The sequence below is a fragment of the Schistocerca nitens genome, chromosome 1 (genome assembly GCF_023898315.1).
Source record: "Schistocerca nitens isolate TAMUIC-IGC-003100 chromosome 1, iqSchNite1.1, whole genome shotgun sequence".
Classification (NCBI taxonomy): Eukaryota; Metazoa; Arthropoda; class Insecta; order Orthoptera; family Acrididae; genus Schistocerca; species Schistocerca nitens.
This window is the reverse complement of record NC_064614.1, coordinates 123,088,629-123,107,992: the sequence shown is the minus strand read 5'-3', so window position 1 is coordinate 123,107,992 and position 19,364 is coordinate 123,088,629. Positions and strand designations below refer to the sequence as shown.

The following is a 19,364-nucleotide window of genomic DNA, read 5'->3' as shown; positions in this document are numbered from 1 at the left end:
GTACGAAATTATTTGCAAACCACATTGCTGCTGGTGACGTAAGGGCTTAACGAAATGTAATGGACCTGAACGTGACAAAAATAATAGTTGGTATTAATCCATGGGACCACTGGGGGAGGGTACACACAAAAAAAGTTTGGGATCTAGTAGGTGCCGTGATGCGAAACAATTCGCGTCCACGACATGCAAAAGGTTTCTTTAAAAGCTGACCAATAAAAACGATTGGACTTCCATTTTTGTGTTCGTAGTACGAGGTGCATTCAAGTTCTAAGGCCTCCGATTTTTTTTCTAATTAACTACTCACCCGAAATCGATGAAACTGGCGTTACTTCTCGACGCAATCGCCCTGCAGACGTACACATTTTTCACAACGCTGACGCCATGATTCCATGGCAGCGGCGAAGGCTTCTTTAGGAGTCTGTTTTGACCACTGGAAAATCGCTGAGGCGATAGCACCACGGCTGGTGAATGTGCGGCCACGGAGAGTGTCTTTCATTGTTGGACAAAGCCAAAAGTCACTAGGAGCCAGGTCAGGTGAGTAGGGAGCATGAGGAATCATTTCAAAGTTGTTATCACGAAGAAACTGTTGCGTAACGTTAGCTCGATGTACGGGTGCATTGTCTTGGTGAAACAGCACACGCGCAGCCCTTCCCGGACGTTTTTGTTGCAGTGCAGGAAGGAATTTGTTCTTCAAAACATTTTCGTAGGATGCACCTGTTACCGTAGTGCCCATTGCAATGCAATGGGTAAGGATTACGCCCTCGCTGTCCCAGAACATGGACACCATCATTTTTTCAGCACTGGCGGTTACCCGAAATTTTTTTGGTGGCGGTGAATCTGTGTGATTCCATTGAGCTGACTGGCGCTTTGTTTCTGGATTGAAAAAATGGCATCCACGTCTCTTCCATTGTCACAACCGACAAAAGAAAGTCCCATTCATGCTGTCGTTGCGCGTCAACATTGCTTGGCAACATGCCACACGGGCAGCCATGTGGTCGTCCGTCAGCATTAGTGGCACCCATCTGGATGACACTTTTCGCATTTTCAGGTCGTCATGCAGGATTGTGCGCACAGAACCCACAGAAATGCCAACTCTGGAGGCGATCTGTTCAACAGTCATTCGGCGATCCCCCAAAACAATTCTCTCCACCTTCTCGATCATGTCGTCAGACCGGCTTGTGCGATCCCGAGGTTGTTTCGGTTTGTTTTCACATGATGTTCTGCCTTCTTTAAACTGTCGCACCCACGAACGCACTTTCGACACATCCACAACTCCATCACCACATGTCTCCTTCAACTGTCGATGAGTTTCAATTGGTTTCACACCACGCAAATTCAGAAAAAGAATGATTGCACGCTGTTCAAGTAAGGAAAACGTCGCCATTTTAAGTATTTAAAACAGTTCTCATTCTCGCCGCTGGCGGTAAAATTCCATCTGCCGTACGGTGCTCCCATCTCTAGGACGTATTGGCAATGAACGCGGCCTCATTTTAAAACAATGTGCATGTTTCTATCTCTTTCCAGTCCGGAGAAAAAAAATCGGAGGCCTTAGAACTTGAATGCACCTCATACGTAACTGCAAATGTTTTGTAGAAGACCCACGGTATTCTCTGTATGACGATTAAGACGCCACATACAGTACCACGCAGACTGCTTTTAGCAAATAAAAACAAATAAGCCTTGATCTTTTATCGAACCATCGACCTTCTCATGGAACATCCTCCTGTAGCATTATCTTTCCTAAACAGTAGTTGTCGATACCAGTATTATTTCTCGAATTTTGGACAGATCAATATTATCTCAGTTGCTTTTCTGATATAATTTTATACGCAATAGGTTATATTTCAAGATAAAATTTATGAAAAGGAATTACTTTATAAAATATTTTAGTCTCAATGCTATAATCGATAAGTATCAGTTCTGAACGTACAGTTATAATTTTTTTTTAACATTTGAAAGTACGAAGTATTGGCACACTTAAAATTTCTAGTATTAATTATGCAATCCTGTACTGTTTACAATATTTATGTCTGGATTAATTTATAAAACAATATTGTTGTTGTTGTTGTGGTCTTCAGTCCTGAGACTGGTTTGATGCAGCTCTCCATGCTACTCTATCCTGTGCAAGCTTCTTCATCTCCCAGTACCTACTGCAACCTACATCCTTCTGAATCTGCTTAGTGTATTGATCTCTTGGTCTCCCTCTACGATTTTTACCCTCCACGCTGCCCTCCAATGCTAAATTTGTGATCCCTTGATGCCTCAAAACATGTCCTACCAACCGATCCCTTCTTTTAGTCAAGTTGTGCCACAAACAATAATCGATATTAATAATGTAACAGAAACTAGTAGAAATTTATTTGTTAAGAAAAACTGGAAACCCTTTGGACTATTGTTATTTCCGCAGAGTGTGAGAGTCGTAACCATGCTTCTGATGTGATCGGACGTATTTTGTGCGAACAATGTAATTTCGGCTTTGTTAATGTGAAAAATCAAAATGCTGTATGATATACTAAAAGGTGAGTAAATATATTTACATATAAACAAAAATTCTGCAACAACAATCTTCAAATTTGTTCTGTTCAATCCAACCGTGAGGACCTAAAATATGGGATTTTCAGCTTCAAGAATCAGATCCCTAGACAAGAAGAACTGGAGGCATCCCAACATGACAAGCTAAGTAAACTTGATAGTTTATCGTAATCCTCGCTCTTCTCAAATCTTCATAAAATTCAGTGTGGACAATAGACGGAAGTAGGAAGGAGGGGGGTAGAATACAACGACCCGCATACTAACACAACACGGTATCCACTGTACCAACTGCACGACACTATTACTATATCCTGGGAGAGGTAGTTACTGTAAAGGTGATTACAGTGTTGCCAGATTGCCGCTCTTTAACGTCCAATTTAATGGTCGAAATATGCGCAGGACGAAATTTTGTGAGAGACATTTTTGTACTGCTAGTTGGTAAGGATTCGCGCTGCGAAGTCAGAGTGCGCAAGTTTTTCTTCAGCCGGTATATATACTGAGCAAACAGTAAAGGAACAAACGAAAGATTTGGATTAAGAATTAGAATCCAAGGAGAATAAATAAAAACTTTGCGGTTTGCCGACGACATTGTAATTCTGTCAGAGACAGCAAAGTACCTGGAAGAGCAGCTGAACGGAATGGACAGTGTCTAGAAAGGAGGATATAAGATGAACATCAACAAAAGCAAAATGAGGATAATGGAATGTAGTCGAATTAAATCAGGTGATGCCGAGGGAATTAGATTAGGAAATGACACTCTCAAAGTAGTAAATGAGTTTTGCTGTTTGCAGATAAAACTAACTGATGATGGTCGCAGTAGAGAGGATATAAATTGTAGACTGGCAGTGGAAAGAAAAGAGTTTCTGAAGAAGAGAAATTTGTTGACATCGAGTACAGATTTAAGTTTAGGAAGTCTTTTCTGAAAATATTTGTATGGAGAAGTAGCTATGTATGGAAGTGAAAGCTGGACGATAAACAGTTTAGACAAGAAGAGAATAGAAGCTTTCAAAATGTGGTGCTACAGAGGAATGCTGAAGATTAGATGAGCAGGTCACGTAACTAATAAGTAGGAACTGAATAGAATTCGGGAGAAGAGGAAATTGTGGCACAACTTGACTAGAAGGAGGGATCGTTTGGTAGGACACATCCTGAGGCATCAAGGGATCACTAATTTAGTATTGGAGGGCAGAGTGGAGGGTAAAAATAGTAGAGGGAGACCAAGAGATGAATACACTAAGCAGATTCAGAACGATGTAGGTTGCGGTAGTTATTCAAAAAATGGTTCATATGGCTCTGAGCACTATGGGACTCAACATCTGAAGTCATCAGTCCCCTTGAACTTACAGCTACTTAAAACTAACTAACCTAAGGAAATCACATGCCCGAGGCAGGATTCGAACCTGCGACCGTAGCGGTCGCGCGGTTCCAGACTGAAGCGCCTACAACCGCTCGACCACAGCGGCCGGTTAGTTATTCGGAGATGAAGAGGCTTGTACAGGATAGAGTAACATAGAGAGCTGCATCAAACCAGTCTCTGAAGACCACAACAACAACGTATATAATCCAACAAATTTAACAGTAATTGTATTAATTTCAGGTAAAGCATGGAACAAAATTTCATTACCGTGTCTTCAAAATTGTGGCTTTGGTGTATCTTTTAAATAGCGTGTATTTTTCATGAACGTCCCTTCTTAAAGGGTTAACTGCGATCTGGGGCAATTTCTTTTCCATGATTAACGATAGGACCGCTTTCCCAGTAGCAGCATCTACGATGGGAAGCTTACACCTGTTAACTGTATTTAACGTGGAGCCACTTTCCGGAATGGGCCGTGATCTACGTACGATTATATCGTTACAAGATGACAGAGGGGAGGAAAGTGTTAGTAGGAGAAGTTGAGTGGTGAGTTAGACTGCAAACGGGAGCACCTGGTTGGTGTAGTCGTGCTGTGGTGGCGCCGGGCGGCACGCGTAGGGGTCGAGGATGGCGTGCTTCTCCGAGGGCTCGCCGCCCGCCCGCAGGCCGCAGGGCCAGCGCCTCCACAAGCTCCGCATCCCGGGCCGCGCCTGGTCGCTACTGCTACGGCGCGCCGCCTGCCGACGTGGTCTGCCCAGCTGGCTGTGACGTCACAAGGTGCCGCGCGCACCGCGCGCCCCGCCAGTGATAGAGGACTGGCTTCCAGGTGCGTCCCGTGAAGCGGTTGTGGGAGCATTCACAGCACTTCGATCTGATATGCTACCGTATAAGAGTGATCCGATTTCACGAGATTGTATCTTCTGCACGAGCAAAGACAGAAATTTGGGTTCAGTTTCATTTTCAAAAGAACCATCCGTTTTGACGAGTGTATCGGCATCTACATTTATACACTTACTCAGAAAACCAACGTACGGGGGAACTGCAGAGGGTACCATGTACTACTGCAAATCATTCCCGTTTCTGTTGCATTCGCAAATGACGCGAGGGGAAAACGATTGTCTATATGCTTCGGTAAGAGGGCTGATTTCTCTTATACAGGGTGGTCCATTGATAGTGACCGGGCCAAATATCTCACGAAATAAGCATCAAACGAAAAAACTACAAAGAACGAAACTTGTCTACCTTGAAGGGGGAAACCAGATGGCGCTATGGTTGGCCCGCTAGATGGCGCTGCCGTAGGTCAAACGCATATCAACTGCGTTTTTTTTAAAATAGCAACTCCCATTTTTATTACATATTCGAGTAGTACGTAAAGAAATATGAATGTTTTAGTTGGACCACTTTTTTCGCTTTGTGATAGATGGCGATGTAATATAGTCACAAACGTATAAGTGCGGACGGTATTTGCTTCGTGATACATTACTCTTGTTAAAATGGAACGTTTACCAATTGCGGAAAAGGTCGATATCGTGTTGATGTATGGCTATTGTGATCAAAATGCCCAACGGGCGTGTGCTATGTATGCTGCTCGGTATCGTGGACGACATCATCCAAGTGTCCGGACCGTTCGCCGGATAGTTACGTTATTTAAGGAAACAGGAAGTGTTCAGCCACATGTGAAACGTCAACCACGACCTGCAGCAAATGAGATGCCCAAGTAGGTGTTTTAGCTGCTGCCGCGTCTAATCCGCACGTCGGTAGCAGACAAATTGCGCGAGAATAGGGAATCTCAAAAACGTCGGTGTTGAGAATGCTACATCAACATCGATTGCACCCGTATCATATTTCTATGCACCAGGAATTGCATGGCGACGACTTTGAACGTCATGTACAGTTCTGCCACTGGGCACAAGAGAAATTATGGGGCGAGGACAGATTTTTTGCTCGCGTTCTATTTAGCGAAGAAGCGTCATTCACCAACAGCGGTAACGTAAACCGGCATAATATGCACTATTGGGCAACGGAAAATCCACGATGTGTGCGACAAGTGGAACATCAGCGACCTTGGCTGGTTAATGTATGGTGCGGCATTATGGGAGGAAGGATAATTGGCCCCCATTTTATCGATGGCAATCTAAATGGTGCAATGTATGCTGATTTCCTACGTAATGTTCTACCCATGTTACTACAAGATGTTTCACTGCATGACAGAATGGCGATGTAGTTCCAACGTGATGGATGTCCGGCACATAGCTCGCGTGCGGTTGAAGCGGTATTGAATAGCATATTTCATGACAGGTGGATTGGTCGTCGAAGCACCATAGCATGGCCCGCACGTCCACCGGATCTGACGTCCCCGGATTTCTTTCTGTGGGGAAAGTTGAAGGATATTTGCTATCGTGATCCACCGACAACGCCTGACAACTTGCGTCAGCGGATTGTCAATGCATGTGCGAACATTATGGAAGGCGAGCTACTCGCTCTTGAGAGGAATGTCGTTACACGTATTGCCAATTGCATTGAGGTTGACGGACATCATTTTGAGCATTTATTGCGTTAATGTGGTATTTGCAGGCAATCACGTTGTAACAGCATGCGTTCTCAGAAATGATAAGTTCACAAAGGTACATGTATCACATTGGAACAACCGAAATAAAATGTTCAAACGTACCTACGTTCTGTATTTCAATTTAAAAAACCTACCTGTTACCAACTGTTCGTCTAAAATTGTGAGCCATATGTTTGTGACTATTACAGTGCCATCTATCACAAAGCGAAAAAAGTGGTCCAACGAAAACATTCATATTTCTTTACGTACTACACGAATATGTATTAAAAATGGGAGTTCCTATTTAAAAAAAAACGCAGTTGATATTAGTTTGGCCTATGGCAGCGCCATCTAGCGGGCCAACCATAGCGCCATCTGGTTTCCCCCTTCAAGCTAGACAAGTTTCGTTCTTTGTAGTTTTTTCATTTGACTCTTATTTCGTGAGATATTGGGCCCGGTCACGATCAATGGACCACCCTGTAGTGAGATGACAAAAGTCATGGGGTAGCACTATACACCTACACAGAAGGTGATATTATCGTGCACACAAGGCATAAAAGGGCATTGCATTGGCGGAGCTGTCATTTGTTCTCTGGTTGTTCTTGTGAAAAGTTGTCTGATGTGATTATGGCCGCACGTCGAGAATTAACAGACTTCGAACGCGGAGTGGTAGTTGGAGCTAGACATTTGTCAAGAGCGTATCAAGAATACCAAATTTCAGGTATGAACCCTCACCAAGGACAACACAGTGGCCGGCGGTCTTCATACAACGACCGAGAGCAGCAGACGTCCGATGTCAGTGCCTTTGTTAACAGCATAAAATTGCCTGCAGCGCCTCTCCTGGGCTCGTGATCGTATCAGTTGGACCATAGAACACTGGAAAACCGTGGCCTTGTCAGACGAGTCACAATTTCAGGTGGTAGGAGCTGATCGTAAGGTCAGATTGTGACGCAGACCCCATGAAGACACGGACCCAAGTTGTCAACATGGCACTGTGCAAGCTGGTAGTGGCTCCATAATGATGTGGGCTGTGTTTACGTCGAATGGACTAGGGTTGTGGTTATCTTCGGTTACTTGGAGACCATTTGCAGCCATTCATGGAGTTCATGTTCCGAAACAACGGAGGAATTTTTATGAATGACAATGTTCCATGTCACTGGGCCACAATTGTTCATGACTGGTTTGAACAACATTCTAAACAGTTCGAATAAATGATTTGGCCACTCAGATTGCTCGACATGAATCACATTGAGAATGTATGGGACATAATCGAGAGGTCAGTTCGCACACAAAATCCTGCACCGGCAACACCTTCGCAGTTAAGGATGGCTGTAGAGGCAGCATGCATCAGTATTTCTGTAGGGGACATCCAATGACTTGTTGGGTACATGCTATGACGAATTGCTGCACTACGCCGCACTAAGGGAGGTCCGACACGATATTAGGAGGTACCCTATCACTAATATCTCCTCCAGTGTGCTCCATCATTGAATACTAAATGCTGTATCTACAGGCTAGCGCCTACGATGTCGGCTACCACCAACACAGGTGTCTTCGGCGGGCTGCCGATCCTCCGGCCTGCTGGCGACACCGTGCAGACGCCATAGAGACCTGCGGCGCTAGATTCGCCACAAGAAGTGATAGTCTCGCCACCATCCGTGCCACTATTGCCGTCAACAATGCTGCAATGGCGAGCACTACTTTTCATCTGTGAATTGCATGCCTACTGAAAGCTGAGCGAATATCCTTCCGTCAGAGGTGTGTTTAGGACGCCGCCCGGCCGCTCTGAATTCAGTTCAGTTTGCTGAACCAACCGAGGATCTGCTCAGCGCAGCGTCCAAGCAGCCAAGCAGTTCCAGCTACCGCACCAACCTGGTCGTGGCGCCTTTACAGACACGACGACCGGCCTGCCGTCAGCCATGACCCTCAGCCTCAATGACTTTGGCCGCCATGGTCTCAGTCACGAGGACTTGATATTCACCAGTTTACTGACTTTAGCGATTTTGACTATGGGCAGCCATTCTATTTACACTCAATAGTGATTGTCATCTGCACGAGATACGTTACTTGTTATTTTGTCAGCCGGCCGAAGTGGCCGAGCGGTTCTAGGCGCTACAGTCTGGAACCGCGCGACCACTACGGTCGCAGGTTCGAATCCTGCCTCGGGCATGGATGTGTGTGATGTCCTTAGGTTAGTTAGGTTTAAGTAGTTCTCAGTTCTAGGGGACTGATGACCTCAGCAGTTAAGTCCCATAGTGCTCAGAGCCATTTGAACCATTTTTTTTTTGTTATTTTGTCATTAGCTCAATAGACGGTTATTCAGAACTCAAATTCGACCTAGAAGATCTTTTTATTCAGTTATCTGTCACTTAAGGGATATTGTATGTCCTATGCCGCCAATGTTAAATTATCGAATTTGTGCACCCATTATCTTGCAAACATTTTAAGACACCTACTTACAATTTTCCATAATTATTGAATGCACCTTTGTAGACACACTGAACTAGAATTATTACTGAAATTGTATTGTGGTGTAAGTTATCTTTTTTTTCAAACACTCAATTTTTTGACAGAATTTTGTGAGTAAATGAACATAAAAGCAGAAAAACTAAGGATATTTTAATTATTCTAGTTCCATATGTGTTGAATCCTACACTTGGCACGCTGTGAAAATTTCATGTCTCTACCATCAGTACGTTTTTAGAAAACGCGTCAGTTATTGCAAAATATGTAGTTCAGAGATATTGAAGTTAAAGACTTTTTTATTACAAAATTCTTATACGGACTTACATTTTTGAGTCTTTTATGTACTATAATTGCCCTGTTCCATAGTCTGTGTCTTCTTCAGTGTCTCAATAGCCCAGTGCTTGCCTTCTCCTTTCCGTTCTTGCTTCTTTTGTCATTTGCTGATCAGCTAACTCTGCTTCACGTACACGAAGCTCATCCAGTTCCCGCAGTCCTTTAGCTGTGTTCTGTCCAAATCTTACCCCTAACTTATCCAGAACCTTAAGTCTTTCATAGTTCCCACCATTAAAAGTTATTACATCATCAGACACTGCTAACTTTAGAGTCATACGGCCAACAAATACATTTTTAGGCACACGGCACCACACAAGATTCTTGAAGGACTCGTTCACATTCCGGGTATTCTCATGTAAACACTTCTTTAGTAGTTCAGGATTTGCCAAATCTCTGTAAATAGGTTTGATTGCTTCCATTACTGCAAAAAAAAAGAGAATGATTATGTGTAAATTCATGCAGGGTGCCAGAAAAATCAGCTTGCCTATATTTACACCAAGTGTTTGGTGGAAGTGGACACAAAGCATGACATGGCTTTTTCATCGGTTTATATTCAATGAAAGAAAGTGCTCCACACAGCTCTTATCATCTTCTGCGTTTCTTGAAGTTACTTTTACGCTTAGTCATTTTATTTACGTATAAAAAGCAATAAGAAGTTAGCTTACTACAAAAATAGCCGATAATCACACTACTTTCAACGAAACCTAGTATCAGAAACAAAGGACTGATTTGTTTATTCCTAATGCCAACTTCTGGCTCGCCCGGGTTCCCGGGTTCGATACCCGGCGGGGTCAGGGATTTTCTCTTCCTCGTGATGACTGGGTGTTGTGTGATGTCCTTAGGTTAGTTAGGTTTAAGTAGTTCTAAGCTCTAGGGAACTGATGACCATAGATGTAAGTCCCATAGTGCTCAGAGCCATTTGAACCAACCAACTTCTGGGACGTAGCAGTAGGCACTAAACAAAGTAATTCACAGCCTTCTAGACAGTGTAGTTCCAAAGATATGACTGCTCAACTGTGGCGGTATATATGTAGCCACGAAATTTGAGTCACACGTCAACATTCAAAATATTACTTGAAGGTCTCACAATTGTCTGATTTTAATGTATTATATACCAAAATGTTTGTGAAAGTCCAAAGTACATTACGTAGTAGAAAACAGAAAATGTCAAATTTCAACGAATTTCACTTACAATGTCCCCTTAAATGCATCAGTGGATTTTGTGTGAATCAGTACTTTTATGTGTATGTCTAACTGGGAACTTTCTCTCGATTGTGGAACTTTATAAAGTCACAAGATTGAATATGAAAAGTTATTGTTTTTCTTTTTTCAACTCTTCACCTAGAAAGAGGATCGCGCGGCCCCTCCCGCCGGAGGTTCGCGTCCTCCCTCGGGTACTGGTGTGTGTGTTGTTCTTAGCATAAGTTAGTTTAAGTTAGATTAAGTAGTGTGTAAGTCTAGGGACTGGTGACCTCAGCAGTTTGATCCCTTAGAAATTCACACACATTTTGAACCTAGAAGGAATTCATTAAATTCTACAAGTTGTTGTTTATCACCATTACCAAGGGCCTCTAGCAGCTTAATCCTGTATAGTTTGAGACAAAAGCGTCACCGGAAAACCCTCAGATACATGATGAACGGACAACTCTCGGCTTGGATGACGACTAGAGCTTTGGAGACAACTCGCAGACCTCTATTGTATGTGTTCTACGTATTCAACTTGCACACCGTGTGTGTTTGGGAGGGGGGGGGGAGAGGGAGGCAGAGGAGGAGGTGAAGTGGTATTTCAACCTTGGATTCCTCCATAAATAGACAACCAGTCTCCTGAAACTGCTTGGTGCGATCATCGAATTGTTTGAGGAAGTGCAATGCCGTACTGTCGACGAAAATCACACCACCTAGTTTTAAGTAGGTCTCTGATTTTTAGGTAAATAAATATTTTTATGCAAATACTTTAAACATTTTTCCGTAATTAAATAGATTCCAGGTTATTAGTTATTAAGACATAATACACTGTTGTTTCTAAAAAGTGAAGCGCTCGGCAGCAACGGTCTGGAATACCAAACAGTAAGAGGACGTGTAGAACGGTGGAACCATTACAAGTGATTTAAACGGAAGAGAGGCGGGGTGCACGTAGGCCCAACAGCGCACCCTGTTCGTGTGACCGTCCAGGTCAGTGACAGGCAACGCTCAGTCAGCGCAGAGCAGTCGTACGAAGTGGAAATGCGTAACCAAGTGCCACTATGCCTCGCCGACATCACAGGGTGGAGTATCGGCACGTGAGCGTGTTCGAACGGGTCACAATGGCTGGACTCCTGGAGGCAGGTCGCAACTGCGAATACATTTTATGTAATTCATAGCGGATGTAGTCTCCGCAGTGCCCATTCGTTTGGATATGGATCGTAATTCGATATAACACAGACACTGTAATATCGCATTTATCTGTCGATACCGGACAAGGAATTAAAATCCATGGAGAAGAAATAAGAACTTTGCGGTTTTCCGATGATATTGTAATTCTGTCAGAGACAGCAAAGGACCTGGAAGAGCAGCTGAACGGAACGGACAGGGTCTACAAAGGAGGATACAAATTGAACATCAACAAAAGCAAAATAAGGATAATGGAATGCAGTCTAATTAAATCAGGTGATAGCGAGGGAATTAGATAAGGAAATGAGACACTTAAGGTAGCAGATGAGTTTTGCTATTTCGGGAGCAAAATGAATTATGATGGCCGAAGTAGAGAGGATATAAAATGTAGACTAGGAATGGCAACAAAAGCGTTTCTGAAGAAGAGAAATTTGTTCACATCGAGTATAGATTTAAGTTTAAGAAGTCTTTTCTGAAAATATTTGTATGGAGTAGTAGCTATGTATGGAAGTGAGAGAAGGACGATAAACAGTTTAGATAAGAATAGAAGCTTTCGAAATGTGGTGCTACAGAAGAAAGCTGATGATTAGGTAGATAGAAGACGTAACTAATGAGGAGGTACTGAACAGAACTGGGGAGAAAAATAATTTGGGGCACAACTTGACCAGAAGAAGGGACCGGTTGGTAGGACATGTTCTAAGGCATCAAGCGATCACCATTTTAGTACTGGACGGCAGAGTGGAGGGTAAAAATCGTAGAGGGAGGCCGAGAGATGAATACACTAAACAGATTCAGAAGGATGTAGGGCGCAGTAGTTGCTCGGAGGTGAAGAAGCTTGCACAGGATAGAGTAGCACGGAGAGCTGCATCAAAGCAGTTTCTGGACTGAAGACCACAACAACAACAACCGGGCAAGCGACTTTCAATTAAAATATCTCGCCTGTAAAAGAATAGACATAACAGATGTACGAGTACAGGTTGTAGAAAACATTTGCCGATATATGGAAGTTTGGGTCTGGCAATGAGTCTTGATCGGTTAGCCTAGCGGTAAGGCGGTCGCTTGTGATAAACAGGAAATCGGCACAAGCTTTCATCGTCGTCACTGCACTACGCAGCTGATGGTTGTTCATATTCGGAATTGCGAATACATTTCATGTATTTCGTATCGGCTGTAGTCACCTGTTCATTCAGTCATGATTGCATGTACGAAGGATCGTAATTCGGAATAAAACAAACAATGCAATATCGCATGTGAGGAAGATGATATTCATACATTAGTTTCATAGGCTGGAACCTCAACCACATTGTGTCACCCATTAACGCTAGTATTTAAAGGTAAACAGAATTTAAATATTGGTAACTTACGTAATCAGTATTACAGTGTTACGAAATAGTGGAAAAATAAATCTTTTTAAAAAATAATTTACCTTTCGTGACCGAACCACAGTTGAATTCTTTCCTTTTTAGTCCGCAGAAAATGACGTTTCACTCCTTAGGAAGTAATCACCCCCAGGCTGTGAAGACTGATCTAAAAACCAATATTTCCTAGGATACGATTCGGCAGGTATGGTCACGTTTCTTGGCCATCAAGATACCCTGATCTTTCCCCTTTATATTTTTTCCTGTAAAGATACTTGAAAAGCATAGTATACAAAGAAAAAGTAAATACCAGACAAGAACTGATCGTCCGGATTACGAACAATGCTGCCGTCATAAAAGAACTCCAAGACAATAACAGAAGAGACACGCGTGGTGTTGTCAGGATATTCGAAAGTGCGCTGAAGTCGAGGCATCGAATGTAAATCAGAACGACAGGTTAGACGTCGTTGAAGGGGGGGGGGGGGGGGAAGGCGGAGGTGGGGTTGTGTTCATTGCAGTCGTCAAAAATACTATCTCTACCGGGGTTCAAATCGAATCTAATTGCGAAGTTATCTGGACATGAGTATCCGGCCTAGGTGAACCCAACTTAATCATCGGATGGTTTTACCGGCCGCCCGATTCGACCGCAACAGTTGTGGAATAATGCAAAGAAACTCTGTGCTCAGCAACAGGCAGGTTCCATATTCCTAGAGTTCCGAAAGGCGTTTGACACGGTGCCCCATTGCAGACTGTTCAGGTCCGAACATAAAGACTAGGTTACCAGATATGCGAATAGCTGGAAGACTTCTCCACTAATAGAACCTAGTAATTGTCGTCGGCGGGGTGTGATCATCAGAGACAAGGGTACCGTCTGGAGTGCCCCAGGGAGGAGTGACACGAGTGCCCTATTCCCTATATACATAAATGGTCTGATGGAGGGTGAGTAACAACTTGTGGTTGTTTGCTGATGACGCTGTCGTGAACGGAAAAGTGTTGTCGGAGAATGACTGTAGGAGGACACAAGATGACTTAGGCAGAATTTCTAGCAGTGTGATGAATGGCTGCGATATCTAAAACGAAACAGAAGGAGCACGTACGGGCAATAGAAGGGAAGCGCAACTGTCGACGTCGGTACATTTGGAGAATTTTAGGAAACTGTAGCTCATCTACAAAGGATACTGCAATTACAACATTTGTGTACCCATCCTACAGTCGGATTAAAGGAATCTATTGAAACAGTTCACAGTCGTGCTGCTAGATTTGTTACCGGTAGATTCGATCAACACGCGAGTGTTATGGAGATGCTTCGTGCACTCAAATGTAATCCTTGGAGCGAAGAGACGTTCTTCTCGCGAAACACTATTGACAAAATTCAGAGAACTGGGATTTGTGGCTATGTGCAGAAGGAATCTACTGTCATAAACTCACATTTCGCTTAAAGACGGCGAAGACAAGATACGAGAAATTAGGGCTCATACAGTCGTCTTTCCCTCACTCCATTTCCGAGTGGAATAGGAAAAGATATCAGTAGTGGTGGTACACGACACCCTCAGCCATATACCATACGGTGGCTAGAGGAGTGTGTATGTAGATGTAGATGAAGGGATGCAACGAAACGATGTAACAAAAGGTGAATCAGGATTATGAGACGGGTTCTTTAATGTAGTTCCTGCTGCATGGTAATCCGGTGTCTTTCAACAACCACTGCGCCACATAGTGTTCTTTGTTACGTCACAGGCTCACAGGTGAAATGCAGCGTAACCCTCTATTATCTAAGAGTACACGAGGTACGGCGTTAACGTCTTAAACTCCGTAAGGAAAACTCTGTCCTTTGACGACAACCCAAACTCAATTGACTGCACAAATACAGGGTGAAAAAGAAACGCCGCACTTGGAGGTCGGCATGCGATTCCTCATCCACATTTAAGACAAATGTTTAACTAGCAAAATCAGATCGGGTGCATTTTGAAAACACATGTAGGAGAACGAGAAGCTCGCTACACCGTCACATCGTGCATAGCATCGGAATGTAGCCTACAGAGGAAAGTGTATCATACCGCCCTACGGCAACAGCCGTCGGAGCTCACTGAGATAGACTACTGGGACATCAGAACCCCACCCACAATGAAGCTACAGTTCGAATCTTCGTTAGGTTCTTTTTTTATTTTTTAGACGTTCCCCAGTTCTCGTCGGTTATAAGCAGGACATTATTTTGTCACATGACAATACCTATTACATGACAAGGCAATCCACTAAACGGCATGCATTGTCTACTAACTGTGCAGTGCACAACTATAACTGGCAGTTTATGAATGAAGCACACACATCACTGGTGTAATATCCTACAGTATTTGCTATTTTTTACACGAACCGGTTTTCGGCTGTTACTCCGTCATTAGAAATTAAGTATGTGTTGTAGTAAAATTTTATTGGATCAAAGATTTTGAAGTAGTGCATCTACAGAGTATCTCTATTTTCAGAGCCGCGTGGTCTGAGTCACCTTGACACGGTTCACGCGGCTCCCCTCGGCGAAGCTTCGAGCCCTCCCTCGGGCCTGGGTGTGTGATTTGTCCTCAGAGTAAGTTAGTTTAAGTTAGATTAAGTAGTGTGTAAGCCTAGGGACCCATGACCTCAGCAGTTTGGTCCCGTAGGAAGTTACCAGACATTTCCAATTCGTACCGTTTTCAGAGATGAAAAATGTTAATGTTAGAAAACAAGAGGGATTATTTCAATGCAAATGCGATGTAAGATTATTTAACTACGATAAAATGTATGACACGTTGATCAAGGAACTATAGACAAATTACAAAAGTTGCACGTAGATTAAAATAACTGAACAATAAACTTTGATGACATATTCCAAAGTTGAGGCTGAACATTGGAATACGTCACCAAAGTTTATTATTCAGTTACTTTCTTCTATGTTCTATGTACAACTGCTGTAATTTGTCTATAGTCCATTAGTTAATGTGTCACACTTTTTATCTTAGTTAATTAACCTTACATAGCATTTACACTGAAATAATACTTCTTATTTTCTAACATAAATATTTTTCATCTCAGGAAATGGAGATCCTCTGTAGATGCATTAGTTCAAAATCTTTCATCCAACAAAATCTCACTGCACCACTTACGTATCTTTGTCCATGATGATGGCTTAACCGTCGAAAACCGGTTTGTGTAACAAATAGTAAGTATTGTAGAATATTACACCAGTGTTGTGAGTGTTTCATTCAGAATGTATGAGATGTTCTACCAAGAACCGACCGACCGAACAGTCAGTCATATAATTGGTCCTGTCAAGTTACCGATGGAGCACAGAAACGATGAATACGTCGATATGCTTTTGGTGCTGGGTGCATCCGATAACCAAACTGCTGCTTTTCCTGCTCGAGCGTATGCTGCACGGTGCCCTCAAAGGCGCCTTGCCGATACGAATGTTTTCGTCGCCTGGAGCAACGCATTCGGGAAACCGGTAATCTTCGTCCACAAATAATGGGCGGAAACCGTCCAAGGACTAGACCTACTCCACAAACAGAGAACGCGAATTCTTGAAACCGTCCACAAATCTCCTCTGCGAAGTACCTGTAAAATTGCAAGGGAGTTCCAGATATCTTGAAGACTGATTGTTGAAATGTTGCACTATGAAGGTGTGCAAAGGTATCATTAAACGTTAACTCAACACCAGCGGCCAGAAGACCGCATTCGACGAGTACACTTTTGTGACTGACTTTTGCACCAAGTGGAAGATAACGAACATTTTATAAATAACGTGATATGCACTGGCTAATCAAGCTTCACTCGTGAAGGTATTTTCAAGCTTCACTACAGCTATTATTGGTCGGAACACAGCCACCATGTCACCTGCGAACCTGGCTTTCAAGCACACTTTGGCATAGACCTGCGGACAGGAGTCGTGGGAAGAGTGCTTTTGGTCGCTTACCTATTGCTGGAAAAGTCGAATGCGCTCCTGGCTCGTACGTTTCTTCGCAATAATTTGCCAGACCCATTAGAATACGTTCTTCTTGGTATTCGGCGACAGCTATGCTTTCAACATCCCGCCACACTTTGGAATGAATGCACGCAATTATTTAAACGAAGCGTTTCCAGGGAAATGGATTAGTCGTGGAGGTCCAATGTTCTGCCCTCCATGTTCCCCAGACCTTAATCCACTACATTTTTGTAGGGACAATTACAAGAAAAAGTTTATAGTATTCCATCCATGGATATACAAGACCTAATAGCCAGTGTTTGTCACTTTGGCAGTGGTGTATGCAGGTGGAATGCGTAGAGTTCAGCAAAGTAAGATCAATCGAGTGACGAAGTGTTTGCAAATGCAAGGTGGTCGCTTTGAACATCTTCTCTAAAGTGAAATTTGATCGTAACTGTAGATAGCGGCTCTGTAAATACGAGGGTTGGAAATTAAATAGTGACAACTATTTATTCACAACCGATACAAAAGAAATACATGTCTGCACCTGTTACCGTCCTTCAAAGTAGTCACCAACGTTGTGTAGAACCCGTTGCCAGCGATGTGGAAGGCGTAGTACACCATTAGCAGAGCGTGTTGTGTTGATGGTGCGAATGGAGCGGTCTACTGCCTGTCGAATCTCTGGAACAGTTGTGAAGCGAATGCCACGAAGCCAAAACTGAAACGACAGGCTCTGCTAACGGTATACTACATCGCTGGCAACGGGTTCTACACAACGCTGGTGACTATTTGGAAGGACAGTAACAAGTGCAAACACGTAACTCTTTTGCATCGGTTGTGAATAAATAGTTGCCACTATTTAAGTTCCAACCCTCGTATAAGCCTTGACGTCAAACGTACGGAATCGAGTTACTGTGCGTAGCATAGTGTGTGATCTAGGGTAACTCACCTGTTGTGTTTGTTGTACCACATTGGATACAGACGATGTTACTGTATCCGCTGTTATTTTCTATTGGCTTCATTTGTGTCATGGAAGAAACAAAGTGGTCGTTTTCGTTTGTGAGAAGTACATGTAATATCTAAACGTAAAAATAAAGGAAACAGTAACAGAAATAAATAAACAAGATCCCGAGTTGTGGAGGTATAAATTGGATACAGTTTAACGTCCCCTTAGAAAAATTATTGAATTACTGTGCTGATAAACCTCTTACATTATTTGATTTTCAAACAGCTGAGCAAAACTGGACGTACTCAGACGTTTCTCTCTTTACTTATTCTGATCATCACCAAACTGACACACAATATTTTTTTAGCGCAAAGCAGTCTGACTTTCAATAATCCCTACAAAAGAATGGCCCTGACTAACAATAACCTATACCTTTCATGAATCACTTACCTCACAAAAATCTTCGTTACTCAAACTACTGCAATACAGCGTGCTGAATAAAAGATTCTAACTACTGAAGGCACTAACTACTGATAGGCATAGTTAGCAAATGAAAGATTTTGATAGAGAACAAACAATGTATTTACCTTAATAATGTTCAAAAGTCATCACTTCTCTTCAAATCACATTAATCATGGAATGGAAACACGCAGCAACAGAACGTACCAGCGTGACTTCAAACACTTTGTTACAGGAAATGTTCAAAATGTCCTCCGTTAGCGAGGATACATGCATCCACCCTCCGTCGCATGGAATCCCTGATGCGCTGATGCAGCCCTCGAGAATGGCGTATTGTATCACAGCCCTCCACAATACGAGCACGAAGAGTCTCTACATTTGGTACCGGTGTTGCATAGACAAGAGCTTTCAAATGCCCCCATAAATGAAAGTCAAGAGGGTTGAGGTCAGGAGAGCGTGGAGGCCATGGAATTGGTCCGCCTCTACCAATCCATCGGTCACCGAATCTGTTGTTGAGAAGCGTACGAACACTTCGACTGAAATGTGCAGGAGCTCCATCGTGCATGAACCACATATTGTGTCGTACTTGTACAGGCACATGTTCTAGCAGCACAGGTAGAATATCCCGTATGAAATCATGGCGGTGAATCGAGGAAGTACAGTACATACTGACGAAACTAAAATGAGCTCTAACATGGAAATTAAGCGTTTCCGGACACATGTCCACATAACATCTTTTCTTTATTTGTGTGTGAGGAATGTTTCCTGAAAGTTTGGCCGTACCTTTTTGTAATATATATATATATATATATATATCGGTTCATAATATCCAGTATTACAAATTTACTCTTTCTGATGGACACCCGTCCTGATCGTCCGCACTCAAAACTCCGCCATCTCTCTCCCCACATCCGCCACTGCTGGCGGCTCACCTCCAACTGCGCAACGCTACGCGCTGTTCACATCCAACTGCCCAACACTACAGTAGCAAATATTCCAACTATGCAAACCAGCAACAGACTTCACACAGCACAGTCAGTGATTTTCATATAGAGCGTTACGTGGCG

At 43.1% G+C, this 19,364-nt stretch overlaps 1 protein-coding gene across 2 annotated transcripts in view; it reads right to left on the bottom strand.

Moving 5' to 3' along the window:
- Positions 1-19,364, bottom strand: part of LOC126242629 (facilitated trehalose transporter Tret1-2 homolog) — a 284,620-nt gene that overhangs the window by 144,242 nt on the left and 121,014 nt on the right. Inside the window, exon 1 of one of the 2 annotated variants that reach the window (XM_049948103.1) lies at positions 4,459-4,591. The exons of the other annotated variant lie outside the window; for it this stretch is intronic. Coding sequence (XP_049804060.1) covers positions 4,459-4,584 — 126 coding nt within the window. The 5' untranslated portion in view covers positions 4,585-4,591. Of the gene's footprint in view, positions 1-4,458; positions 4,592-19,364 lie in introns of those variants that run through there. 2 annotated transcript variants of the gene reach the window in all.